This window comes from Diceros bicornis, chromosome 37 (assembly GCF_020826845.1).
Source record: "Diceros bicornis minor isolate mBicDic1 chromosome 37, mDicBic1.mat.cur, whole genome shotgun sequence".
Lineage (NCBI taxonomy): Eukaryota > Metazoa > Chordata > Mammalia > Perissodactyla > Rhinocerotidae > Diceros > Diceros bicornis.
In genome coordinates, this window is record NC_080776.1 from 8,673,954 (window position 1) to 8,701,299 (window position 27,346).

Here is a 27,346-nt window from a genome sequence, read left to right on the forward strand (position 1 = left end):
ATCTGTGGTTTATAGTGGGGCCTGAGATTCTGCATTTCCAAAAAGCTCCCAAATGAAGCCAGTGCTGCTGGTCCCTTTCGAGTAGCAAGACGCTAGTCAACTCATCTCGCCCACACTCAGCCTCCACTCAGCTTGTTACAGTCTCATCTTTAAATACGAGCAGACTGCTAAAGTAGCCAGACGTTTAAGGATGGCCATTAACATAAAAGAGAGAGACCAAAACAAATTAGTATAAAAAAGGACTCAAAGAAACAGATCAAAGCAGAGAGCAGAAGAAAAACTAAAAACAAACACACTATACCATCCTCAGAGAGAAGATATATAAAACAAGGATAGAATAATATGGGGAGGATTCAGCTGGGGAGAAAAAGGTCTTCAAGAAACTGAAACTTCAAATGGTTGAAGATTGGTTGCACAACAGCATGAATATACTTGATGCTACTGAATTGTACACTACAAAATGGTTAAGATGACCGATTCTATGTTATGTATATTTTACCACAATTAAAAATAAAATAACCAAAAACCCCAAAGAAACAGAAAGTAGAAGGGAAAATTAAAGGATCGATCTAGAAATCTAACTTTTAAAGAATAGGCATTCCAGAAAGAGAAGAAAGAAAATGGAGAAGTTATCAAAAAAAAATCAAAGAAAATTTTCCACAAAACTGAAGTACATGAGTTTCCACTTTGAACGAGTGCTCAGTACAAAAAAGTTGAGTCACAGCAAAGCACATCATTATAAAATTTCCAACAAACAATCTAAAGAGAAAATAAAGAGAAAATCCTAACACTTCCAGAGATGGAGATGATGTAACATACAAAGGATCAGGAATATGAATAAGAGTTAGACTTTTTAAACAGCAACCCTGAAAGGTAGAAGAAAATGGAATAATATCTTCAAAATTATGAGGCAAAATTATTTTCAAACTTGAATTCAATAACCAGCCCAACTACAAATCAAGTGTTAGAATAGAATTCAGATATTTTAAAATATATAAAGCTTTCAACAACATATCTTCTATCTCCCTTCTTAGGAAGTTACTAGAGGAGGTGCTTTAGCAAAACAAGGAAGAAAATCAAGAAAGAGGAAGACATGGGATCCAGGAAATGGGCAAAAACAGCCTAGAACAGCAACAAAGGAAAATCCCAGAATGACAACCATACAGTAAGTCTAGAGCACAGTCAATCCAGATTGAAACAAGAGGAAGGAAGGCTCTGGAACAAAGACTCTAGAGAAAAAGTGGAACTTGTGTATTTGGGTATATGGAAAATATTGCTAGAGTCTTGGACAGTCTTAGAGCACCTGTGGGGTAGGAGGCAGCCAACTGTAGGAAAATATAGAAAATTGACAAGTGAGAGAAAAAAGGCAATAATTAACTCTAAGAAAAATGAACAGCTGTATAAGCTAGAAGGCATGGTTGTGGTGCACTTCTTGGCTCACTGGTAAACAATACTTGCATACATAATAATTTAAACGCTGATTATTGGTTTAACCAAAAACTGTTACATAACTATGTGGAGGCAAGAAACAGAAGGGATAGTCATGTTCTCTTTTTTTTTTTTTTCCTAGGTTCATAATTTATTGTATAAATGGAGTATCACATGATGAGTTGACATTAGCTTCTCAGGCATGGAAACTTAACAGACAAGGTACAGTTTAGAATCCATTTATGTCGCTTTCACAGCTGAAGATTTTTTAGACCTTAACCTGAAGTATAAGACCCTGAAAGCAATGCTTCCCTATGTGGCCAGTACACAATTCATTCTACCTGTGAGAGTATAAGAGTTGAAATATTTTTTGATACCAGTGAAATGGAATTGGGCATCAGTTTCTGGACCTGCCATGATTTCAACCTTGTAAAATGCACCAATTCCACAGCTGATAGAGTCATGTTCTTATCTATTACAGCAGGAAGTCAACAGATAATCCTTAAAATTAACAAATCAAGAATTAGTAGTATAAGCATTTATTTAGATATATGGATCTAATCCGGATGAATACGTAAAAGAGTTGAGGACATTGCCTCTAAGGCCAGGGACCTGCTTTTTTCACTACAAGCCTTTTAGTACATGTATTTTTAAACTACGTATCCGCGTTACTTTAGTTCAGTAAACAATAATGTTAAAATGTTAGCGTATAATTTCGGGGGATCTGCAATGTCTTGAAGCTTATCCATGGCCAGTATCACAAGACACACAGGCAGAAGGTGCGAATGTAGCACAAAAACGAGTTCAGATTCTGCACGCAGTTGAGGAAGAAGGTACGTCTCTGGCAGAGGTCCTGGAAGGGTTTCAAAAGCAGAGACATCACGTTCGGGGCATCTAGAGGCAGCTCCCCAGGCTCAGAAATGGAGGCACGACAGGAACCCCGCAGGCCCCTTCACCTAGGTGACTTCTCGCTCCTTCCCGTCACTGCCCTTTTAACAATTTGTAGTTACTACTTGCGAGTTTGTGGTCAGTTTCCTTTACCAGACTATAAGCTCCACGAGGGCAGGGCCTCGTCTATTTCATGCACCACTGTATCCTCAGCACAGAGCAGGAGCCCACTACATATTTTTTGGAGAAATGAGGGCGTGACGGTGCCGCCGGACAGCCACTAGTGTGGCAAGAGGCACGGGCACACCCACAACCAACAAGCTGAGAGCAAAGAAGCCGGCTGGGCGATGACAAGAGCGGGGGTCTCTGAAATGGCAAGGCCGGAAGGGTGAAGCTGGACCTCTGGGACGAGCGGGAGGGAGGCGCTGGACAGTGAGGCAGGCCCTGGGGAAGGACGCTCGCCGGACAGGCACACTTGCAAGCGCAGGACGTCAGGGGGTCTGTGGGAAAGTGGAGGCGAGGTGGCGGCACCGCGCATGCGCAAGCGCAGCCTCCGTGCCCCCTTGGCGCGCCTGCGTGCGCGTGCACGAGGGGTCGGAGCGGAAATGGCGCCGCGGGGCCGCGCGTCCGGGCGGCGAGCGGAAGTGGGTGTGAGAGCGGAAGTGGCCGGCTGGAGCCGGGGGCTGGGCGGGGACCGGGCTTGTCGGTGAGGCGGCAGCGGCGGCGGCGGCGGCTCGGCAGGCGGGTTCAGGCTTCGGGGGCCAGGTCGGTCGGGTGGGTGGGTGTCTCCACAGTCAGGGCGTGCGCGGGCCAGCGCGCGCGTCCTCCCCTTCCTCCCACCCCGGTCCCTGTCCCCTTCTCCCCTAACCTCTCACCCCACCCAGCCCCTCCTCAGGGGCCAGCGGGGCGCTCCCTCCGTCCTTCCCCCCTTCCCCACCCTCACCTGCCCTTGTTTCTCCTTCCCCTGCCCGGGGCAGCCGCCGCCATGATCCTGCTGGAGGTGAACAACCGCATCATCGAGGAGACGCTCGCGCTCAAGTTCGAGAACGCGGCCGCCGGGTGAGCGCGCGCCCGGGGCGGTGGGTGGCGGAGGAGGTAGAGCTGACCCCCGCTGCTGCCGCCCAGTGTCGTGCCGCCCCCACACTTGGCGGAGAGGGACAGGGGGCCCGGCCGCGTGCGGGCACTGCCCCGGCGGAGTAGACGTGGGAGGCGATGGGGCGCGGTGGGGTGAGGGGCAGAGATGCACGGGGCGAGGCTCGGAGCGGGGATGCGGAAGCGGGGAGTGGACAGGAGTGCGCGTGCTGAAGGAGGGCCGGAGACCTGTGGGACGCGAGGGCATCTGGGGCCGGCACCCTCGCTGGAGGAGCCCGCTGTCCTCTCTGTTCCCCGGCATTGTTCTGATCCCGAAGGGAGCCCGTTTGGGATTGGGGTGGAAGGAGTTTTCAGGAATGCCCAGGCCTGGAGGAGGGCGGAAGATGCAGGCCCAGGTCACCACCGGCCTCCTTGCTCCCCACCCCCACCTCCTCGTCTCCAGGAGCGGGAGGGAAGACTGAAAGCAGACCCGGTCTTGCAGCGAGAAAGACGCGATCTCTCCCCTTTCCCTTCCCTGAGCCCTCCCGTGAGAGGCACACTAGCCATTTTGTTACATATTTCTCACGCAGAGCTAGTGGTCTCCCCATCCACACCCCTTCCTTATCTCTGTTCTGAGGTTCTAATTCTCCTCTCCCCACCCATTGGCCTTTATCTGGTTATCTTTTAAATTCTTATACTGGACCCCTGCTCTGTGATTTCTTCCGTGGTAGTCCGGGCCCAGGTATACACTTAAAAACCTGCAAAGTCTATAAAGTTCTTAGATAACCATTTTTTACTGTTGGCCTAAGACATATTTCCAAGGCAGCCTTCTCTGTCAAACACAAGAATGAATAAAAGCCAACCTCCTCCTCTAGAGCTGCTTTGCGTTTCTAATATAATATTTAAAACGTGAGCCGAGGAATTGGTTTTAGCTTCTGATTTTTGGTGGCCTGCAGCCGGTTCCTTTGCCTCATTTCCCCCTCTGTGAGGATGGGGCTTCACATCTTGGTTGCACAGTTGGGGAAATAAGTGTGAACTGTTTCTGGTGAGCTGGAAACTAAGAACAGGAAAGGAAGTGCTTGGAGATCCACCAATGGGAGAGGATCGGTGGAGGGGAAATTCTAAGTGGTCATAATGAACTTGTGGCTTGGAGGCATTTAAAAAAAAAATACTTCTAACCCACTGCTTGAATTGAGCATATTGTATCTCCTGTCTCTTTTATGAGGCCACAGATTGTATCTAAAACAAAGCAGGACTTTCCTTGAAGCATTGCATGCAGTGAGCAGTAGCTACTGTTTCCTGCCAGGGGCTGCACTCGCTTATATTTTAGGCTAACTTGCTTCTCGTCCGTCTTCAGCCTCGCTTCCCAGTTCCTTTACATTTTAAATGTTCGAGCGAATCAGCTCAGAGTCTTATTTTGGGTGATTGCCGTGTACTTTTTTGAGCAGTGTAGCACACAGGAGGAAGTTAAATTAACTTCTGCATTTTCACAGCTGATGTTAAGTGCATTCTCAAGTCCAGACTAGCAAAGAATGAGACCCGAGTGGTTATAAGCTGATCTACGAGATAAATGCCTGTGCGTTTTCAAGGAGAAGCATGCCTGGTTTGAGGAGTATGTTCACATCTGTGTATTAATAACTTGTGATTCCAAAGTGTCGCCCCTTATTTAGAACTTCAGCTCTTTTCCTTTTAGAAGATTACTCTTAAAAAGAGCAACTAACCATTTCAGAGGAATTAAAGTAGGCACTCAAGTCTGGAAGGCATACATTAGAACTTCTAGGACATTTCTTACAAGCTCTGTGTTACAGCAATGTTGGCTGTGGGGGCAGGGCAGCAAGCTTTGGCTTTTATTCTGGCCCATCTTCCCTTTGAGATGTGACTTTAAATAAGTGGGCTCAGAACATATTCTGCTGAAAAGCACTTTGAAAATCTTTGAAAAGAGACCATGATAGCCAGCCTAGGAGGTAGGGCTTTCTTGGGATTGCAAATATAACACCCGCAGAAGCCTTCTTCCAAGCCCAGTGTGACTTTCCAGGCATCCATTAAGTAAGGTGAGGCAGCAGTGAAGTAGTTAAGTATTTATCAAGGCACATACCTACGCCAGAACTTCCAGCAAAGGATAACTAGTATGATAATCATCAACATTTATGGGATTCTGCCAGTGCTCAGCACCAGGCAGGAACAGAAAAAGAGGGGCTTCCTGAGCGAGCCTATTGGCAAAGTTAGAGGGGAGATAAGGGATGAGATGTGTTGGGGTAGAGATCAGAAAAAGACATTCAAGTAAGAGTAGCTTGGAGGAGAAACCCTGGAGATCTGAAAGGCTCTGCCTGTGTGGGGACCTGCTGGGAGGAGTCAGCTCCACCCAGCCCTACATTTCTCAGAGCAAAGCAATTGGGGAAGTTATGGATCCGAGCAGCCTTTTGCAGAGTGAGTCTTCCAACTCTGCAAAGTCCAGTATGATAGCCAGTGGCTACATGTGGCTAGTTAAGTTGAAATAAGAATTAATTAAAGTGAAGTAAAATTAGGTTCCTCAGTCACACTAGCCACAGTTCTAGTGCCCAGTTGCCACATGTGCTAGTAGCTGCCGTATTTGGAGAGTGCCGATGTAGAACAAAGTTCTACTGGACAGTGCTGTTCCAGCTCCTGAAAATGTGAGCATGAGATAGTCTTAAAAATAGTTCTGTGGTATACACTTCAGAATGTAGTTACAGTAATTTTCCTTTTGAGGTTGATCCTTTTTTTAAGTGATGCCTCTCAGATCATCCTGCTGGATCTTCTTGCCTGTGACATCCTACTAAAAGTCTCCACTTCCTTTGGGTAGAGCAGTTCCGTCATCTAAACTGTTTAAGAATATATTTGGTCATGATAACCTTTTAATTTGGAGGCAGTTCCGATGAAGCCAAAGATTCATTCCAAACAAATTGCTTTTTTATTTTTTCCTACCACACTCCTGGGAAAGTGGCTTATTGGAACGACTCATATATCCTCACGAAATGATAATTATTGGCAAATTGTCTTCCCAACAGCCTACAAACTAAGACAATGTGACTGATTGAAAAGTTGTATTCACCGCTGCAGATAACCTTACGTGGAGGTCTCGTCAGCAGCGTTGCCTTTTCCTTTAGGAGTTCTTACCCAGACCTTCAATTAAAACAGAAGTAACCTGGCAAACTAATTTAATTCTTTTGTTACTATATACACACCAAGAACCTTTTCAGCCTCAGAAGCTAGGCCTGTCGGCTTCGCTAGAGTCTCGAGTCCAGAATTGAGGAAATGCTGTCGGGTGCGAATGGCTGTTGATTTTAAGTGCATGCTGGCTCCTGGCCACAGCTGTGCGTACTGTGGGGGATCTGTGGCTCTGAGGGGGAGTGACGCTCAGTAAGCAGGCAGTGCCAGTTGGGGTGGGCGAGGGCCGTGGGAGGAGAAATTTCAGAAGGGAATAAATTAAATCTTGCTGATACCTTATTCCCAAATATGCTGCATATGTCCTCAGAGAGACAGACTGGTCGGAAGTGATTTGGAATTAGGACATCGTTGAAGCATTTAGGAGAAATGGAATGTAGTGGCTGACGCGTGAAGATGATCTGGTTGGTCTTTTTACAGGTCATTGTAGTTACTGCTGCCTGTCCTCTGGCCTCCTTGGGACCACTTTGGGCCTGAAGCCCCAGAGCCACACTCCACCAAGCTAAAGGCTCCTTGGGGACAGGGTCCATCATTTTAGTCATCTTTGTTTCCCAGCATCCTCACTGTGTATGGAGTCAGCTCAGGAAATGTTTCCTTGAAGGAATGGGTAAAGCCAGATAGAATGGCTTAGTTTCTTTGGGAGTTGATCACTTTTCTGACATTGTGTGAATCAGCTTTTACATCCTTTTTGTTCTCCATATTTTGAGATATAGCTTAGCAGAAAGTAGGACCACCTCTTATCTAATATGGTCTGTTTTTGTACGCTTTGCTCAAAGATGATGATGGGAGCCCTGTAGAGGACTTCAAGGAGAGTGGTCAAAAACGTTTATGGTGAGATAGTGAGCAGAATTCAGTAATACCTCTGATTCAGCTCATGGAAGCAACAACTGGAAGAGGGACGTAAATGCCCGGATAGAATTGGATGCACTCGGGAGTAAAAACTCCGGAATCCTTAATGAGAGAAGAATATTGGATAAGACGTTGCCAGGAGTTCTTTACTGACTGACATTCTAGAAGCTTCCTTAGAAAAAGGATAGAAGAAAATTTTTTCTAAAGGATTTTAAGCATAGCTCTTGAAACCCATCTGAATGAATTGAATATGTTTTAATGTCTTGTGCTGTGTAGTCAGTAACCCTGAGGACCTATCCAGCTGGCTTGTTCTAGGATTCCAGACATTACAACAGTCTGACACTAATAGGGTTCTGTTTCTCCTTGTCATGCTGACCAGTTCCTGATTCTGGGAGTTACCACAATCCCAAAACCTCCCAACCACAGCTTCAAAGTCTGGTCTCCTGTGACTCCACCTAGATGAAAAACTAACTCATTGATCACCTTACCTTCTATGAACCAGGCACTTGGCTGTAAGCTTTAACATGGTTTCATTCAATTTGAGAATGTGCCTGTGGGACAGAGAGCAGTTCCCAGTCACAGTGGAGAAGGAGGGCTCTTGGGAGTTGCAGAGGGTGTAGACGTGTGTTAAGCCTTGTGCAGGCACCCTGCACTGCTGACTCCTGACCTTGCTTGTGCAGTGTCACACACAGAAAGTCGTCATATTTGCGTGGCGCATGCAGGTAAATGGTCTAGCCTAGAGATCCTGCCGCTGGGCTGCCCTAGGGCTGTGGGGATCATTATCCCAGCATATCTGTGACTTAGTCACAAGACACTGGTTGGGAAACTTTGCCATGCACGTATTTCAATTAGTCCTCACAACAGCCTTGTGAGGTGGGTGTTTTTAATGTCCATTTTCTAGAAAAGGAACCTGAGGCTCAGCATCATTTGAGTAGCATTGCTGTGGTTACATAGCCAGTAAGTGACAGAACTTGAGTTGGACAGTCATCTCCGAAGGACTTGCTTTTTCTGTGATCAAACTCACCCCCAGCACCTGAAACTTTAGCAGATGGTAGAATAGAGAATAACTTAACCATTGATCTTGTTGGCCTGTTAAGTGGAACACTGTCCCCCAGACCAGTCTTATTCCCCTCCAGCTCCATGATTTTAAACCACAAAAGTAAATAACAAACACCTGGTCTTGAAATTGAGCCAGGATCCTCTTGGTATATTTCAAGTGGTATATTTCCCACTAGATTCAGTCTCCTCCTTGGACCTCTAACTCCTAAATGACTTCCGGAAGACTCCTTTGGCCTAATGCTTTCTTCAGCAGCCCATCTCTCTCCTCTGCAACCTTTTATGCAGCCATAAATAGTAAAGTAAAATATTAATGGCAGTGATTTTACGAATATTCCCAAGTCAGGCAGCAAACCACTTAGTATAGATCTTAGCAACTTCTCCCAGTGGGGGTCTGTGCTCAGGGAACTTTACAGCCTAGAGAAATTCAAGTTTTCAGAGTCAGAATGTTTACAGCTTGGACCCTTAAGGTTATTTATTTATAGTTGATTTTTCTCAGTCTGTGGATGAAGTGGGAGAGTGGGGAACTCAGTCCTTTGTTGGCTGAGTTAAAGCCTAAAAGTTAAAACAAAACCAGCCACCTAGCTAAGTGAGGCAATGTGGGCTTTTAGAAGGCTCCGCCCTGCCTCTTTGGCGCAGCCAACCTCCCCAAGAAAAAATGCTTCACAGCTTCCTCGTGTTATGCAGCCTCTTACCGTTTCATTCAAATGTGCCGTAAATGGATGTACTTCTTCCTTTGCTCTAGTTTTCTAGAGGTGAGGAATGGGAGTTGGCCATTTATTGCTTCTGTCTCCTGGCTGCAGTTTCAAATGAAAAATCAGAAGTAGTTTACATTTTCATCTAGTTCTTGTCATTGTATTCTGAACTCACCATTTCTCCATAAACCCACTTGATATTTTCTTTCTTGGAGACCCCCAGAGTGCTTTGGTAAGTGACATATAGATGGCTTTGAGCAAGCAGGGTGGATCTTTGTATGTAATTTATATAGTTTGATTTCTCAGCCGGGCTGACATATGCTTAATAGAAGCCAGTTCCCTTGAAAGGTCCTGTTTAGCCTCTGCAGTAGCTTTCTGACAGTCGTAAACTGCGGTATATATTCTGTTTTCCCAGCAACCCTGGAGGGCAGCTCAGTCTTGGTTCCTTTTATAGGTGATGGAGCAGAGATAGTATAAAAGATATGTGCGTGATTGTGAGGTCTTGAGCAAGTTAGACGAGAATAAATGGGAAATGCGTATGTCTTGTCTGCTGGCCCGTAAAACACAGTGGGATCATTTGAGTTATAGGTAGCGAGCTGATAAAGCAGTGGAGTCTTCGTTTGTTTCCTACCATTGGGCTTTGAGGAAAAGTAGGGAAGGCATGTAAAGTAGCTCTTCACTGGGGGTTAATTGACCATTATTGCTTATAGCGAGGATGTGTCGTGCTTTCGGGGTGATAACTCAGCAGCATTTATCAGACAGAAGTCCATGTACCAGGCTAAGCCGGGACTCACACAGAAAGTATCGGGCTGTCGTTGCCTTCCAGGATAAGTTCTTTCGTGTCTGCTCTCGTGTTTTCTCTTTAGCAGTTCTACAGGGTAGGTAGGATTGCTTGTGGTCTCCCATTTTTTAGATGAGTAGGTGAGAAAATAAAGGCATGCAGGTGTTAACTTGTCTGCAAACATGGTGCTGATGAAAGAGCTAAAGTTGGAAGATAGGTGTCGTGACTGTTCTCAGTGATTTCGCAGTGTTATTTTGTGCTACACTCTCTGGAAGTACAGTACTGGGATTTAAAAACAACAAAAACTAGGGTAGAACCAGTCAAAGAGGGCGTCATGAAGGATAGTGATGAGTACTTTGGTGATGTAAAGGGCGAGGGAAGATGTGTAGGGAGACTTACAGATTGTCTTTGAAATGGGGTAGAGCTTTCTGTTTTGTTTTATGGCATGAAATCATCCTTTTGCTTTAAGTAAATTACAACCATTCTGCGTGCTGTTCAGCAGTTTTCCTGCTGACCGTTCTTCCTCCATCACTCTTGTCCTCAAGGGGAGGCGTTGACCAAAAGATGGCATTTTGTGGTTCACAAATACAAACGTGTATATCCTGGTCTTAAGGAATTCAGAATTGAAGGTGAGCACCCACCACAGCAGAGGTCCGAGCTAGAAAACAAAAGCTATATGTGCCCTGCTTCCTTTTTTATCCTCTCCCTTAGGTAAGTCCAAAGATTCAGATGCATGAGAAGATGAATGTGTACTCAGATCGGCAGTAACCATAAGATTTATACGGAATGGTCTGATCTGAAATAAAGCTTAGGAGCCTTAGTAAGTCCCCTGGAAGGCAGGTAGCAGGACAGGTATCTTAACTAAGGGACTTTTGTTTTGTTTTACAGAAACAAACCAGAAGCAGTAGAAGTAACATTTGCAGGTAAGTATCTTTATCTCACCCATGTTAAGAGAAGGCACAGTATAAAACATAGAAAACAAAATGATTCCAAAAATAAGCTTTGACCTTTAGGATACTACCCCTTGATTGTCAGGTCTCTTTGAGGTCTTTATTTTAGATGATGAGTCCATGGATTTAGTGAACTATGTAAAGTTATCTGCTGGTATCTTAGAAGTTTGGGTTTCGTTTTGCAGTACAAACTAAGGGTTTTTTAATTTGGAAATATTATGTTACTGTCTTTAGCCATCATCTTAGTTTGCCTAGCACTAGAGTAGTGGGGAAACACGAAAATGCTAGAGACTTGTTCAACAAGTCAGAGATGTTACTGCTTTCTTTTCCCTATAAAGAATTAGGTGTTGGGCCGGCCCCGTGGCTTAGCAGTTAAGTGCATGCGCTCCGATGCTGGCAGCCCGGGTTCGGATCCCGGGCTCGCACCGACACACCGCTTCTCCGGCCATGCTGAGGCCACGTCCCACCTACAGCAACTAGAAGGATGTGCAACTATGACATACAACTATCTACTGGAGCTTTGGGGGAAAAATAAATAAATAAAAATTAAAAAAAAAAAATTAGAAAAAAAAAGAATTAGGTGTTGATACCACTCACTTGCTGTGTGAACTTTGAGGAGTTGTCCAGTCACCTTCTGTAAAGAGAGGGTGCCTGACTAGATCATCTTGGAAGACTTTTTGCAGCTCTAAAGGCCGGCCCCATCCCCTCCTAACTAGCAATGCCAGATCTCCCTAAAGTGATGGCTCTCAGCACCTAGTTTCAGGAGCTACACAGGGTGAGTCCTCTGTGTGCTGCAGGAAGGTGGAAGCCAAAGAGAGGGGAGGCCTGTAGACTAGAATAAACAAGAGAGAACCAAATGCAGTGTGGGCCTTGTTTGGATCTTAATTCAAATAAGACAACAGTATTAAAAAAAATTTTTTTTTGAGACAGAGAATATTTGAACACTTGACTGGATATTTGATATTAAGAAATTGTTTTTAAAAATTTTAGGCATGACAGTGGTTGTGGTTAGGTTTTTTTAAAAACAGTCTCTATCTTCTAGAGATACATTCTGAAATATTTATGGATGAAGTGATATGATGTCTGGGATTCGTTTCAGAATAAATCATTGAGGGGGGTGTGTCTGAACGAAACAGGTTTGGCCACGTGTTGATAATTGTTGAGGCCACATCGTGGGAATAGGGCTTTGTTAGACATTATATTTTATACATGTTTAACATACATCACAATAAATTTTTTTAAAAAATTCTTTCAGCTCCAAGCAGTGATTAAGGTAAGAATTCTAATTTTAGAAAAGAACAAAGAGACAAGGACTCAGCAGTTCTATCCCAGTGTTCCTGCCGACTTTGCACATGGATTTAAACTAATGCCATCTTACTTACTTGCCTACTTGTAAGTGGGACTTCCTTGTGGCCTTCACTGAGGCCAGCAGGCACTTTGAGGTGTTATTCCCCATTCCCAAGTTAAGCAGTCTCACTTGCTTTCCTCACAGATTTCGATGGCGTCCTCTATCATATTTCAAATCCTAACGGAGACAAAACAAAAGTGATGGTCAGTATTTCTTTGAAATTCTACAAGGAACTGCAGGCACATGGTGCTGATGAGGTAAGTTCCACATCATTTTCCTTAGGACTCTTGTTTCCTCTTCACCTTTTATTGGGAGCTTGCCACTCATAGAAGATCCATGGCACTAGGTCGCCCCTGTTGGCCCCGGGCCGCTCAGGACAGCTTGCTCGCTAGCCAGGGACTCTTGCCTCCATTTCCCATAATGATGTAAAGAAGTGTGCTTTCCGGGTGTTTTGGCTCTTTGCTTTTTACTCTAGAGAAATAAAGATCTTCCCTAACTAGTGAAAGAGAAACAGCTTTAGTTCTCAAAAACCGCAGCAAGGAATACTTTTCCTTGACTGATACAGATACAGCTATGGCAAGACTGAGACAGGTTCTGTTCTATCTTTGTAACGTTTTGAGGCAGGTATATAACTTCTGGCCTATTTAAAGTTTATAATCTTCATTTCTCATTCTGGAAATTAAGGCACAAATCTGCCCTTTGAATTTTTTAGTTTAGTGTTCTTTAGAGCTGGCCTCTTGAAGTGTCTCTTCTTCCTTATGACTACCTTAGGGGAAATAAGAAAGGATGCCCATGCATTATGAAACTTGATGGCCGTGCCTTATTCGCTGGCTTCTTTCGATAGCTAAAGTAGCAGGTTTGGTTCCTGTTGAACTGTGTTTGCTCTGGGGAGAGCCATTTATGGAAGAAAGAAAATGCTGTTACACCAGTGTGTGCACGTTGTGGTTGGGTCTCAAAGCAGGAAGTATGAGTCAGTTCCTGAATCAGTTTTCAAATATCTTTTAGTTTTAACAAACTAGGTTCTGCTTAATCTGGTGAATGAAGATATAGCCATTTCTGTTGTCTTTTGATTAAGACTAGTAACTTTTGAATTATTTAAAATTTATGGAATGGAAAGGCTTTCTGCAAAAGAGTATGATCCAAATCTCAATAACTTTTTGGTGTAAAAACTAGAATTGACATTAACCAAACAATACCAAGAGCCATAGGCAGTCACTTCCCTTAGTTATTCATATGCAGTTGATCTGCCCCATAAGTTCAAGGGGACAGCCAAAACATCTTCTGATTTGCCTCGTAAGTTCAAGGGAAAAAGAAATGTTAAGAGAATTTGTATTCAGGGTTATTTTACCTGAAAAAGAAAAGCTTTAGGAGGAAGATCTAGTCATATAAAGCATGTGAAGGATTATTATATAAAAGATAGTGGCCTCACTCTTCTCTTTACCAGATAAAGAGCAAAAGGAAACAAGTAACTATTAAGGTGGCCCAGCTTTAGATTAACTCTAAGATAACTACCTGAGAAGAACTGTTAAACATTTGAACAGATAGCTAAAAAATTGTGTGACCATTCTCCCTAGACATTCCTCTCTCTGTAAAGACCTACGTGCCGTAATAACAATAGTCCTTGGAAGGGAAAGAAAGTGTTAAGCTAGATTTCTTAAATCTCCTCTCCAGTCTGTGCTTTCCTTACAGTGGCACTCCAGAACACGTTGCTATTCTGGTAGCTACCACAAGGGTCAAAGAACCAACCCCGCCCACTCGAGTGGGTGGAGTAAGTACCATTCACGGTTCTGGAGCAGAGTGCACGGTAATGGCTCCCTGGGTTGGTTAAACAGTAACCAGCCTGTGATAACCACAGGAAGCTTGTTACCTCGTCACAGGCCCCTTTCAAGGCAGAAAGGCTCTGCTGCTCGGGCGGAAAGGTCTGATGGTAATGAGTGACAGGTTGCCTCCCCCCATCTCCTGGTGTTACGTTGGGAGAGGAGGCGCAGACTGACAAATGAATCATGATTATGAGTGCAAGTGAAGCAAACAGGGAAGCGTTGGCTGGTTTTGCCAACGGGAGGGAGCAGAGGAGTTGAACATGGTATAAATTTGGCTCTAGAACCTCTTAGATCTCAGAATATTAATTTAGTAAGCTTGGGGGGCTGTGGTTTCTCCCACATCTGACTTCCCTTCTTCCAGGTACCAACAGCGCACATAGTACAGAATTAGAGCTCAGAGGTAGCATGCTAGTTAAAATTCTAATGGGATGCACATGTTACTTTTTTTCCCCCAAACTCTTTAGGAGAACTGGTATATGGGACATCTGAGGTCAAATCTCTCTGCCACCAACAAACTCTCTGACCTTGAACATCTCCCTTGAGGTCCTCTTCTGTAAAAGATACCCCACAGTAGCTATATGGTCACCAAATAGGAACTACACGTGGCGTTACTTGTCTGTCTTTGCCTTTATATAAGCAAGTGTGATCACTGATTCATGCTTTTTTTGTGTGTGTGTGTGTGTGAAGATCAGCCCTGAGCTAACATCCATGCCAATCCTCCTCTTTTTGCTGAGGAAGACTGGCCCTGAGCTTACATCCGTGCTGATCTTCCTCTACTTTATGTGAGACACCGCCACAACATGGCCTGACAAGCGGTGCATCGGTGCGTGCCCGGGATCCAAACCCGGGCCGCCAGCAGCGGAGTGCATGCGCTTAACCACTGTGCCACGGGTCCGGCCCCCTGATTCATGCTTTGAGGTCCCCTCTATTATCCACATTTGATAGATTAAGAATTTCTTCCAGCTCTAGGAAAATGGTTAAATAAGTATGTAGAATATTAAATAATATTTAAGAATGAGGAGAGAGGCTTGCCATGTGACAGTTTTTTCAAATGGGACATAAAATATATGGTTGGCTTCTGATTTTTTTTTAATACCTAAAGAGTACACTGAAAATAAGATGAGAAGAAAAACATCAGTAGTCACTCAGATCTGTTTACTGCTTGTACCCGTCTGCGGGTGTGTGGCCCTGAGACCGCAGCAGTGCACACCACAGAGCCTGCTCGCATGGAGCCCCGCTCCGGTGCTGCCTGCATTCCAGTGGTTGTCTCTGCCTAATGGAATTCTTTAGAACATGCATGTCTCACTCTTAGGATTAAAACAGAAGTTTGTGCTTTTGTTCACTTGTAATTTGGTAACTTGTCGTGGATTAAGTACTCTTTTTTTTTTACTATCCCGCAAAATACAAAGAGGATCATTAGTGTGTTTGTGATGAGATAGTGTTAGAAATCGACGGGATATCTAGAGATAAAACCCTGCAGCCTGTTACGCTACTGAGGTTGAGTGTATTGGCCTCCGTTTTGCCCTCTTCTGGAATAGCGATGACGCCTTTCCTCCCCAAGTATAAGTTTTTAGTGGGGGTTAGTAATAAGCCATGTCTGCGTTTTACTTCTTAAACGGATAAAGACTACTAAATACTGAAAAGATTATTAAATTCTAGTGGCTTTAATATTTACTTTTTTCTGTCTCCAAATAGCTGCCTTTCTACTTCTCAGTGTGTCCCATTTAACATTCAAGTCAGAACTGTTTCTTCCAAAATAAAAAGATTTCTTAAAGCATGCCAGTCTAGGAGCAGTCTCCAGCAGGTGAAGCAGTCGCACTGGCAGAGAAGAAGTAGGAAGGTGTAAAAAAAGGCTCTTGTTTAATGATTTACTCCAGAACGCTGGGAAGTAGCCAGCAGTACGTACTGGTTTTGGGAAAAAGACGTTTAGAGAGTTCAGTCTTGTGTGAACCCATCGGTATAAATAACTGGCTAAGATTCAGTTATCCGTTGTCTTTTGCCTTAAAATAGCTGGTGATGAGCTAAATAATTTGAAAACATACGAGACAAGCAGGCTCACTGGAATCAGTTCCCAGGTCTCTTTCTCTCTCCGGTCACTTGGGTTAGTGGTTTGGCCTGTACTTGGTTGGTAACTAACAATCTGGTCTCACTTGAGTTTGGCACTCTTCTGCTCTCCTGAAAACAAAGACAGTTATGTGCAGTGTATGATGTGGAGGAGAACAGAGAACAGATAAAGAGTGTGACCGAAGACGAGGAGAGTACTCCTAGAAGAGTACGTGCTGAGCCTCGACTGAAAAACAGATCCTGTATACTAACCTGTTGGATTTAATTTCTGTTCTGTGAGTGACTTGCTTGTAACTCAGTTAAATCTGCTTCCCCCTACATCCAGTTTGCCATCAACCAAGTGAAAGTTAGGAAAACTACTGGCTTAAGAGAAGCTTGACAAGTACAGTGCTTGGAAAATAATGAAATTATCCTGGCCTTTGAATTAACATATTTGTTTTTGTGTTTTCTAGTTATTAAAGAGGGTGTACGGGAGTTACTTGGTAAATCCAGAATCAGGTATGTGGTAATGTGAGCGACTGTGGAATGACCTAGAAAGAGATCTCTCCTGTTTATACTGTGTTCTTTTTAGCCAAAGGATTTCATTTAAATATTATTCATTTTACAAATATTTCTGCATGATCTCAGTTCCCGCTTCAACTCTCTCCATAAAAATACCTTTTAAGGGAGCTTTGCATTGTCCAATAATGGTACACAGTGTGGTGTGCAGAATTGATGTATATCATTTTTAGCATTTACTTGATGGGGCCAAGTGATTCTTCCTTAATCTTTCAGCCAGAGTGCCACTTTTGTTTGCTCATGGTGATTAAAATGCCTTTTGAGAAGCCTAAGCAAATATTGATTCCCACCCCCAGCCCCTAGTAACACCTTTTTCTGTGCACTGCACATTTGGAGAAGGAAAAGGAATATTCACAACTATTCTCACATGTTCAAGTAACAAAAATTTCAGCCTCTTCTTTTTTTTTTTTTTTTTTTTTTTTTTTTGTGAGGAAGACCAGCCGTGAGCTAACATCCATGCTAATCCTCCTCTTTTTCCTGAGGGAGACCCGCTCTGAGCTAACATCCACTGCCAATCCTCCTCCTTTTTTTTTCCCCAAAGCCCCAGTAGATAGTTGTATGTCATAGTTGCACATCCTTCTAGTTGCTGTATGTGGGACACAGCCTCAGCATGGCCAGAGAAGCGGTGCGTCGGTGCGCGCCCGGGATCCAAACCCGGGCCGCCAGCAGCGGAGCGTGTGCACTTAACCACTAAGCCACGGGGCCGGCCCTCAGCCTCTTCTTTAATCCGTTTTTCTAATAAGTGGTCTCTGCATCCTTCATGGCCAGAGAAATTGAAAAGCGCCATGGCCATCCTTGATGAGAACAGCTGTGTTATACTTCCTTAAATAAAGAAGTTTAAAGTGGGAAAACCCGAACGGTATTTTCATCCCCGTGGTTAAGTGTTAGTCTCAAATTCTGAGGCATTTAGCTGGCCCCATAGTGAGAACCAAGTAGTAAGACCATTGGAACATATTTGTTACTCAAATATGGTTACTGTGGTACCTTGATTAGCAAATTGTTCTAAGGAGGAAGGTGTGTCTGTCTGTCTCTTTCTTTAAATGGCAGCTATTTTTTGCTAGCTTGTTTCCTCCCCCATCCTTATTTTTTTTTTTTTTTTTTTTTTTTACATTTTTACAACATGACACCACCTCACCACACCTATTAGAACTCCTTCCCATACGTTCTATATGCTGCTCCAAAAACAAAATATCAAAGAAAGATCCCTTTGGAATGTAACTTTTTACTAAAAGTATTTGTGGATGGGATCTTTGAGTGCAGTCCATAAAGATGATTAAAATGAGTTAATCCCCAAATTAATGGTACAAATGTATTGGAGAAGTAAAAACCAAAAGATAATACGGTAGGCTTTAAGAGGAATGAAAGAATTTCAGAAAGAAAGAAAACAGAACTAGAACAGAAAAATCGGGTAGAAACTCTTGAGCGCACTCGTCACACACAGCTTGAATCCTAACATCAGAACGGCGGAGTGTAGCACAGAGAACGGACGTTTCTGTTCCTGGGCCTTCTCTTCCACTGCCTGCTGAAGCACAGACAGTGCCCGATTGCAGACCTGTGTTCACACAAGTCAAAGTATGAAAACATGTGAAAATAGCATCTCCTCCTCTTTTTCTTTGGGTTTGTCTTGGCAAGTTTGGAAACTTCGCAGGCCACGCTAGATGTTTTTTCTTTCTTTTTTTTTTTTTTTGAGGAAGATTGGCCCTGAGCTAACATCTGTTGCCAGTCTTCCTCCTTTTTTCCTTTCTTTTTTTCCCCAAAGCCCCAGTAGATAGTTGTATGTCATAGTTGTACATCCTTTTTAGTTCTTCTGTGGGGGGCGCCGCCTCAGCATGGCTTGATGAGCAGTGCGTAGGTCCACCCCCAGAATCCGAACCAAGTAACCCCGGACCGCCATAATGGAAGGCGCGAACTTACCCGCTGCGCCACCGGGCCGGCCCCCATCCTAGATTTTGACTTTTCTTCATCCTCAGTATGTTCTCTTCATCATATCAGAAGCCTTACTTAAAGTCTCACTTTAGCTGTAGTTTTATTTAGTTTGTTTTATTTGGCATCTTAAAACTAGCAAACCTCGGGCCGGCCCCGTGGCTTAGCGGTTAAGTGCGCGCGCTCCGCTGCTGGCGGCCCGGGTTCGGATTCCGGGCGAGCACCGACGCACCGCTTCTCCGGCCATGCTGAGGCCACGTCCCACATACAGCAACTAGAATGGATGTGCAACTACGACATACAACTATCTACCGGGGCTTTGGGGGAAAAATAAATAAAATAAAATCTTTAAAAAAAAAAAAAAAAAACTAGCAAACCTCAACTTTAAATATTTTCTTTTTTTAATATAATCTTCTTGTAGTCTATTTGCTTATCTGGTTTTCAGGTACCCAAAATGGAATGATAATTGATATTATTTAATATGGGATTCCCAAAAATGTGCTAAGCACTATGTAGAACAGAGATTTAGGTAGGCTATGCTCAGTGAGGGTAGATCAACAAAAAACACAGACCTCAGGAATGCTCTTGGGAAAAAAATTAAATAGTAACAAAGCATAAAGATACAAGATATTCGGAAATGTGAAATCCATACACTTCTGATAAAATTATTCCCATGAGTTGCCTAGAATATGAAATGATCCTCAGTAATGTACAGATATTCTTGGAAAATCATCTATAGGCTTTTGGACACGTATTAATCGTTTGATTATATAATCCAGCGTCCCAGCCTTGTTTGCTGGAATTTGTAGTCGGTGCTATAGAGAGGCCGAATAGTGTAGTGGTCAGCAGACTTGGCTTTCAGTCCCTCTTCTGCCCCAGTTATTGACGACCCGCTCTGTTCCAGGCACTTCAAATACTGTACATTCTTTTAATTCTCCCTATAGTCTCCCTCCATCTCCCCACCCATTTTTTTTTTTTTTTTTTACAAGTTGCAGGAGTTGTAGAGGTTAGGCCATTTGTCCAGGTTCACAAAGTGGCAAGGCCAGGAGTTGGACCCTGTTCTGTTCAACTCTCGATAGTTGCCTGCACCTCTGTGTCGTGCTGCACTGGCCTGGCGCCTTTGCTGCTCTGAGCCTCTTTTCACCTCTGAAGTGAAAATAGCCTTACCTGGCCTGGCTACTTCAAAGAGTTCTTATGGAGAGCAAATGAAATAAAATATTTTAAAACACTTTGAAAATTTTACATTGTATACAAATAAAAGCTACTGGGGAGAGAGAGAGAGATGTAATTTATACATATAATTTATGTATATATCATGTAACATATATATTACCTAAATTTGTATATATATATAAATAAAATATATTTTTTCTTAGATTTTTTTTCCATACCCTGGCTTCTTCCACAAAGGGTTTGCAATGGAGTATAAGAGGGGTATATTTTATTATCAAAAAGCTGTCCAGCTGGGGCTGGCCCGGTGCCATAGCAGTTAAATGCGTGCGCTCTGCTTCAGCGGCCCGGGGTTCGCCGGTTCGGATCCCGGGCTCACACCAGCGCACCACTTGTCAAGCCATGCTGTGGCGGCGTCCCATATAAAGTAGGAGAAGATGGGCACGGGTGTTAGCCCAGGGCCAGTCTTCCTCAGCAAAAAGAGGAGGATTGGCATGGATGTTAACTCAGGACTGGTCTTCCTCACCAAAAAAAAAAAGCCATCCAGCTGCTGACCACGTTGGCACTTGGTGCGTTAAACCATCAGAGAAAAATACGTAACTCGTATTATAGCTTGATGGCGTATGTAACCCCGCTTCACAGCTGTGTCTGGAACACTAAATTTCTAATCACAGTTCCCGGATCATATATGACTTCCTCCCATTCCTTATTTGTAATCAATCATCTTTGATATTTGATTCAAATTTTTGCATAGCATTTGTTCATTAGCTATATATATTTTTCAGTGATTTTGCAAGAGTTAAGACTTTATTTCACCTCATTTGTACTGTAAGGTAGATGAGAATGGATAGCATTCTACCTGGGTTAAAAACACAGACCCTGAGACAAAATAAAATGTCATTGGGACCTGAAAAGTTGTTTTTAATATAACTGCTGGGTGGTTTTTTTCCCCACCAGGATACAATGTCTCTTTGCTATACGACCTTGAAAATCTGCCTGCATCCAAGGATTCCATTGTGCATCAGGCTGGCATGTTGAAACGGAACTGTTTTGCCTCTGTCTTCGAGAAGTACTTCCAGTTCCAAGAAGAGGGCAAGGAAGGAGAGAACAGGGCAGTTATCCATTATAGGGATGATGAGACCATGTGAGTATAGAGCGTGGTCCTGAAGCCCGGGCGCGGCTGTCTCAAACTTGCTAAAAGATGGACAGCTGAGTCGGTCCTTAAACCCTATTGTGTGAATCCCCCTCAGGTGTGTCTCTCATAACAGTCTTGAAGCCAGGAGGTAGATGATAGAGGGGAAAAAGAAAAGGTCACTTCTCCTGGCCTCCAGATATTGCAAGTTGGCAAAAGATGAAAAGAGAATCCAGTGCTTTCCTTTAAGGCATCGCTATTCTGCTTCCCCTTCAGTAATAGAGCCTGGATAATGAGGAGGCAGAAGGTGAGCATAGGTTCTGTGTTATCACAACTCTTAGATCATTGACATACTATGAATCTCATATAAAGAAATAAATTTTTAAAAGTGGAGTTCTGAGAATCACTGGCTTTAGAGTCCATGTCATACCATGGAGACAAGCTCAGAACATCTGCTGTGGGTGATCGTCATCTCCTGCCTCTCTTCGGGCGTGCATGTATTGTACTGACTTTGTTGGCCATGAATACTTAGTCTCACTGGATGCGCCTTGTGTTATGAATTAAGAGATTTATGACTTCACCCTCCTACTTCACTTGTAGACCGAGTTCTTAACAGAACCCCGTTCTGATTCTGCACTTACTCTCATGGGTTTCGTTCCCCTCAGGTATGTTGAGTCTAAAAAGGACAGGGTCACAGTAGTCTTCAGCACGGTGTTTAAGGATGACGACGACGTGGTCATTGGAAAGGTATTCATGCAGGTACGGAGTGGACATCTTGGGGGGAAACCATGGCATGATGATGTAGACCCTGGCACCAAAACACGCCATAAGCATAGAAGAGAGAACTGGCAGCTCTGTTGTTGCTGGAACTTGTTGAAGATAATTTAACAGCCTTCCCAAACTCACTGAATATTTTTTCTGGTCTTAGTGGTTTTAGCCTTTTGCAGGACTGGACTAGAGGGTGAACTGAGTATTAAACACACTAACAATATAACTGAATATTAAGCATCCTGCCTGCCACGGGGTCTTGATGTAAAGCTTGGTCACATTTCCTACCTTGTGTTTTCTCAGGTTTCTAGCAAGGTCTGTTCTTGGCTTGGTTTAGTCCTAAAGTCTTTTCAGAATGGAGTCTATAGAAGATTCTTAAGTAGTAGAGAATGCATTCATGGAGTAGAGTTGCTGAACTGACGGTGAAGAGAATCAGCCTGAGTGTGACTGAGGTCACCGTGGTGTGCCTCCCTCAGCAGCAGCTCCTCTACTAAGAAGAGTAATGGGGTGTAGCAGGACATTCTGTAGTTGGAATTCTGGGGCAGTTGGACTCAGGTCTGTTACAATACACCCATTGTGGCTTTGTCCTGCTCTCTACTAACCAGTTGCTGGCTCTAGGGCATGAGGGCTCGCTGATGAAGTGGTATCCAGGCTGGTTTCTTCTGAGATGGCTCAGCATTTGAAATCTAGTACAGTGGTTAAATTTTCAAAAAAATTTTGTACATTCATTCTGTTCTTTGGCAGGGTGATGAGATTTAAGAATTCTGGGACAGAATCTTTTTTGCCAAGTAGAGTTGAAAGATAGTTGTGCTTAATATAGTGAGGATACTTCATGTGTGTGAAGTACTTTCCAAGTGGCTAGGGAAATCTTCAGAAGTGAGATCCTCAATTCATTCCATCTCTAGTGGCTTTTTGTGTTTAGGCTAATTAATCAGAAACTCTTAATTTTAGAGTCCCCTATGCATAAAAATTCGAATATTAACACTTCAGCATTTGAGAGTGCTAACCTTTATGAAAGTGTGTGTGTGAATACATAGGTATATATAGATATGTGTATCTTGGGTCCTAAATGAAAGCCTCTAGACAGGCATTTCATGTGTTTTTATAGAGAGAATTGACAGGGGAATTAAATGCAGTAGCTCAGAATTGGGCTAAATCCAGACTGACGAACTAATTTTAAGAGCTATGAAGTATATATTTAGATTTGGCTGGTTTTTTACCAGTCTTGTTCCATTTTATTCTAAGTGACATCTTAACTTATTTTTATACTTGAAACAGATCTTATCTTGGAGAATTTACTGGAGGTTTGTTCCTTAGGAGAATTTTGTGTACTCTTTTTTTGCCTGTGAATTGAAACTCCTCCCTCAAAGTACATGTGGTATGGCGCTTGTCTAAAAGGGTAGACGAAGTCTCTGCGTTTCTGCACTGACAGCATCTCCAGTGGGTGACTGGCCTGGCACCATGCAGGCCCATCTGGTGTCTAGGAATGTGAAAAGGCTGTGCTCAGGAAGCCATCTGCCCTGCCTCCCTCTCCAAATTCCAAGGCCGTGGTAATTTATTTGAAATGACCATAGAAACCTGGACTTATTTTGCTGGGTTTTCTCCCCAAAATAAATCATCTGGGCATTTTCCTGGGCCTGGTTGCATTTCTGGGAGAAAGGAGAGCAGTGGAGGCCTAGCACAGAACGTCGTGACCCGGGGACCCTGTCTGAAGTTCATCATGGCCACTAGTCTGCTTGCTGGGGGCCTTTGTGGGTTTTCCTGTGCCAGCGTGCACCCCAGCCTGGTCAGAACACGATGCCTGCTCTTGGCTTTTGGCAGGCAGACGCTGAGGGCTGCCTCCCGCCTCCATCCCCCATGCACGTGGAGGGCCTGGTGCTCGGCTCTGGTGCATTGTCTTTGTGGGCATACGAGCTGAGCGCTAGAGAAGTCTGGTAGGCGCTATCGCTTCAACGCTTATTCTGTGAAAGGCGGTAGGAGCGACACTTACACTTCTGGAGACTAGAGTATGGTGAGCTAGAATTCTTTTCATATTATAAGATTTCAAGTTAGCCCAGGACCTAAGAAAAGTTAAGTGGAAACCACTGGTTTCTGTATGTTCAGGGACAAGACACAAGCAATCTGCCTCTTAGGCAATTGTGAAGATGTTATTTTGAGGACCCTTTCTACCTGTATACATATGTGGTTGTATCTGTAGGATATTAATTTTTTACTATGTTAATTATTTTTCTGCCAAACATTAGAAGCTAATGGGAACACTGAGTCAGAGTCAGTAATTTTGATGGATATGCCAAACTCTCCTCCACAAAGGGTGTACCATTTGTCCCTCCCACCTGTGATGCATGAGAGTGTCCATTTCCCCAGAATGCGCTGTCTCACTTTTGCATCTCTGCCAATCTGAGAGGTTAAAAATGGTCTTTGCATTTTCTTAGGAGCAACGTCAGAACATTTTTCTTGTGTTGAAGGCTATTTGTTTCTCTTTTCCTGTGGGATGTCTCTTTATGTCCTTTACCCATTTTTCTATTGGGTTATCGATCTTCTCAATTTCTTTATATACTGGGGAGATTAGCCCTTTGTCTGTTAAAAGAGTTGCAAGTGTTGTTTCTAGTTTGTCATTAGACTTTGTGGATTTGGGTTTTTTCCCATGCTGAAGTTTATTTTCCCATAGTCAGTCTTCTCTTTTGTGGCTTGTAGGTTTTAAATCATAGTTTAAAACTTCTTCCCTACTCCAATGTTATGAAGAAATTTTTTTTTTTTTCACTAAATAGCTACCCATTTGTCCCAGTAGGAATTATTTAAAAATCCAAGTTTATACCACTGATTTAAGGTGTTACCTTTATCATACACTAAGTGTCTGTATATATTTGGATTTATTTTAAACTTCCTGTGATATATTGTGCTTTGATGGAAGAGAGAAATAGTGTTGTGGTGCTCAAAAGCCATCTTAGCCAGGGGCAGAAAAAAGAGGCAGTATTGTTGACACATATGTAACAGAGAGACTGATGAAAACAGAACACTGTTTGGGTTGCTTGGTTGGTTTTGAGTGTTATTTAAGAGAGAGAACCAAAGAGAAACAAAGACATGAGATTGGCTAAAGGCTAGTCCCAAACCAGAAGTATATTGTCGATCAAGTCTTAAATTTGTTCTTCTTCATGTGCAGAACTGATGAAATTCTCTTAAGTCATCGCAGGTTTACAAATACCCCATCTGGTTGTGAACACCACATGTACCAGTGAACTGGAGCCTTCGAGACGCTTACTAAACATGAAAATGCCGGCAGACAGTTATTAGCTGTTCTGTTTTCTCCCTTGGGGCTAGAGTTAAAACCCATAGAAGTTAGAAAACTCTCCGGCCCCTTTGCAGAATGAACAGTGTTTTCTGGAGAAGGGCAGTCTCAGAAACTTTGCTTTAGGAATTTCCATTTTGAATGATCTTGAGTCTTTCCCTGCCTCTGCAAATAGTTTTCCTTTGTGGAATAAAATGTATTCAAAAGGGCACTAACCTAACCCAGCTATGTTGTGTGTGTGTGTGTGTGTGTGTGTGTGTGTGTGTGGCCCTGGGCTAACATCCGTGCCCATCTTCTACTTTATATGGGACACCGCCACAGCATGGCTTGACAGGCGGTGCGTCAGTGCGCGCCTGGGATCGAACCCTGGGCCGCAGCAGCGGAGCATGCGCACTTAAGCACTACGCCACCGGGCCTGCCCGACTATGTTCATTTTTTTCCCACCAACCATTAGAAGCCAAGCAGTGCTGGCCCGGGAGGCAGGGTGGGGAGATGGGACAATCCCGGACTGGCCAGTAAAACTCCCCAGATGTTATCGTTCCTTTGCTGCTCATTTGCTGGGGGCTGCTGATTGGTGCGTATTCTTCCTACTGAAAATGGAAACGTAGTCCTGCTCCTTCCTTCCCGGTGAGATGGCACTACGTCAGCTCGGGGAGAAGTGCTTTCTTTCATTCCGCAAGCCCTGTGCTGGACACCTCTTTGAAGGACAGAGGAATAGACACAGAGATGGATAAAGCAGGATCCCGGGCTTGAGGAACTCACAGCCTGGTAGGGAAGCCAGATGCCTTCATGACTAGGAAAGCGTCACAGTAGAGTTTTGTAGAAAAGACACGGGAGCTCCAGCTGCCCTGGGCCGTGGAGATGGTGTTACAGGAGAGATCGTATTTGAGCAGCAGCAGCAGCAGCAGTGCTTGGCAGACCAAATGGGTCTGTACATGTGTTTCAGGCCTCATAAAACTCAGAGGCTTTGGGAAGCCCTTGGTTCCTTCAGCCATCACGCAGTGAATTTGGGTCATCTGGTTTTCCTGGCCTTGCTTGAAAATCTCGTTCTGTGTTTGCAGACCTGGGTTGAGATGGGGATGCCTTGTGTCGCTTGTCTGTTTACACAGGAATGTGTGGATTAGAAAAGTTTGAGGTTTAGAGATTAGAACATAGAAGGAATGGTCTGGTTGTAGCATCCTTCGTCATTTTTCTGTGGTTTGGTGAGGGTGGATATGCTTTGTTAAAGGTGATGAGTTCTTACGCAGAGTGGTGGTGTTTAGTTGAGAGCCGTTCAAGAGCCAGAACTAAAAACTAGACTGTCAGTTCTCATGTCACCTGGTCTCCTTTCCTTAATGAACCCTAAGACAGCTCAGCTTCTTTAGCTCCGTTGTCTTCTGCTGCCAAGAAAGGCTTAAATTTGGTCTAAAGTTCTGAGTGATGAATTCTAAGCAGCAACAGGATCACCGCAGTGAAACAAGACTTGTGCAAAGGCCCAGAGCCCAGTGAAAGCATGGTATTCATGAAAGTGGAAGAAGTGGAGATGGGGGTGAGGGGAGTGATCAAAAATTGATCAGCTCGTAAGGGGCTTTACATGCAGAGACAGAAGAAGTTAAGACTTCATCTGGAAAAGATGAAATTTTAACAATTTCCTGAAAAATATAACTTCTTTTCACGTTAAATCAAAAGGAAGTAATAAGCAATAGTCTGTATCCTAAATGTAATCTAGTTCTACCAGTGCTTTGCAATTTGTGGTGTGTTTGGTCTCGGGTGTAGTTTTGTCACCTCTGTTCCGAAACAAGAGAAAGGGAAGGGGGCCGACAGTGCTTGTCATTGCATTTGGAAGCTCACGCTTATCAAGTGCGTGGTGATCTCTCCTTCTTGAATCTGCAGTGCATCGATGGCAGCCAGCACTCGTAATGTTTCCTGTTAGGGGTGGTTTATTTTTAGCCACCTGCTGGTCCCTCGGCCACAAAGGCCGCACGCCATGGGGCAAACCCCGCAGCAGAAGTCACCATTCATCTTACACCAGATTCTCTTCTGGTTGCTTCTTGCTTCATCCTGGCAGGAGTTCAAAGAAGGACGCAGAGCCAGCCACACAGCCCCACAGGTCCTCTTTAGCCACAGGGAACCTCCTCTAGAGCTGAAAGACACCGACGCTGCCGTGGGCGACAACATTGGCTACATTACCTTCGGTAAGCAGCGGGGAGTCGCCACATTCGTGCATTCATACTGCAGAATGCCCAAATCTGGACGGACCTTTATTAATATGTTAAGGGGGGCAAGAGCAGGCATACCAAGTTGTTCCTACTGCCGTTGCCACGACTGTGGGAGGGGTGTCATGGGACACTAATTATGGGTCATGTGCTGTTTTTGTACAGTAATCATTTCCCTTTT

The 27,346-nt window shown here is 44.0% G+C and overlaps 1 protein-coding gene and 1 pseudogene across 1 annotated transcript in view; one reads left to right on the forward strand and one right to left on the reverse strand.

Moving 5' to 3' along the window:
- Positions 1-1,560: 1,560 nt before the first annotated feature.
- LOC131399298 (ATP synthase membrane subunit K, mitochondrial-like) lies at positions 1,561-1,875 on the reverse strand (annotated as a pseudogene).
- A 1,111-nt stretch (positions 1,876-2,986) lies between these two features.
- Positions 2,987-27,346, forward strand: part of ARPC2 (actin related protein 2/3 complex subunit 2) — a 29,398-nt gene continuing 5,038 nt past the window's right edge. Inside the window, exons 1-8 of the mRNA XM_058532980.1 lie at positions 2,987-3,081; positions 3,294-3,375; positions 10,840-10,874; positions 12,394-12,506; positions 16,586-16,631; positions 20,742-20,928; positions 21,582-21,675; positions 27,018-27,144. Coding sequence (XP_058388963.1) covers positions 3,302-3,375; positions 10,840-10,874; positions 12,394-12,506; positions 16,586-16,631; positions 20,742-20,928; positions 21,582-21,675; positions 27,018-27,144 — 676 coding nt within the window. The 5' untranslated portion in view covers positions 2,987-3,081; positions 3,294-3,301. The remainder of the gene's footprint in view (positions 3,082-3,293; positions 3,376-10,839; positions 10,875-12,393; positions 12,507-16,585; positions 16,632-20,741; positions 20,929-21,581; positions 21,676-27,017; positions 27,145-27,346) is intronic.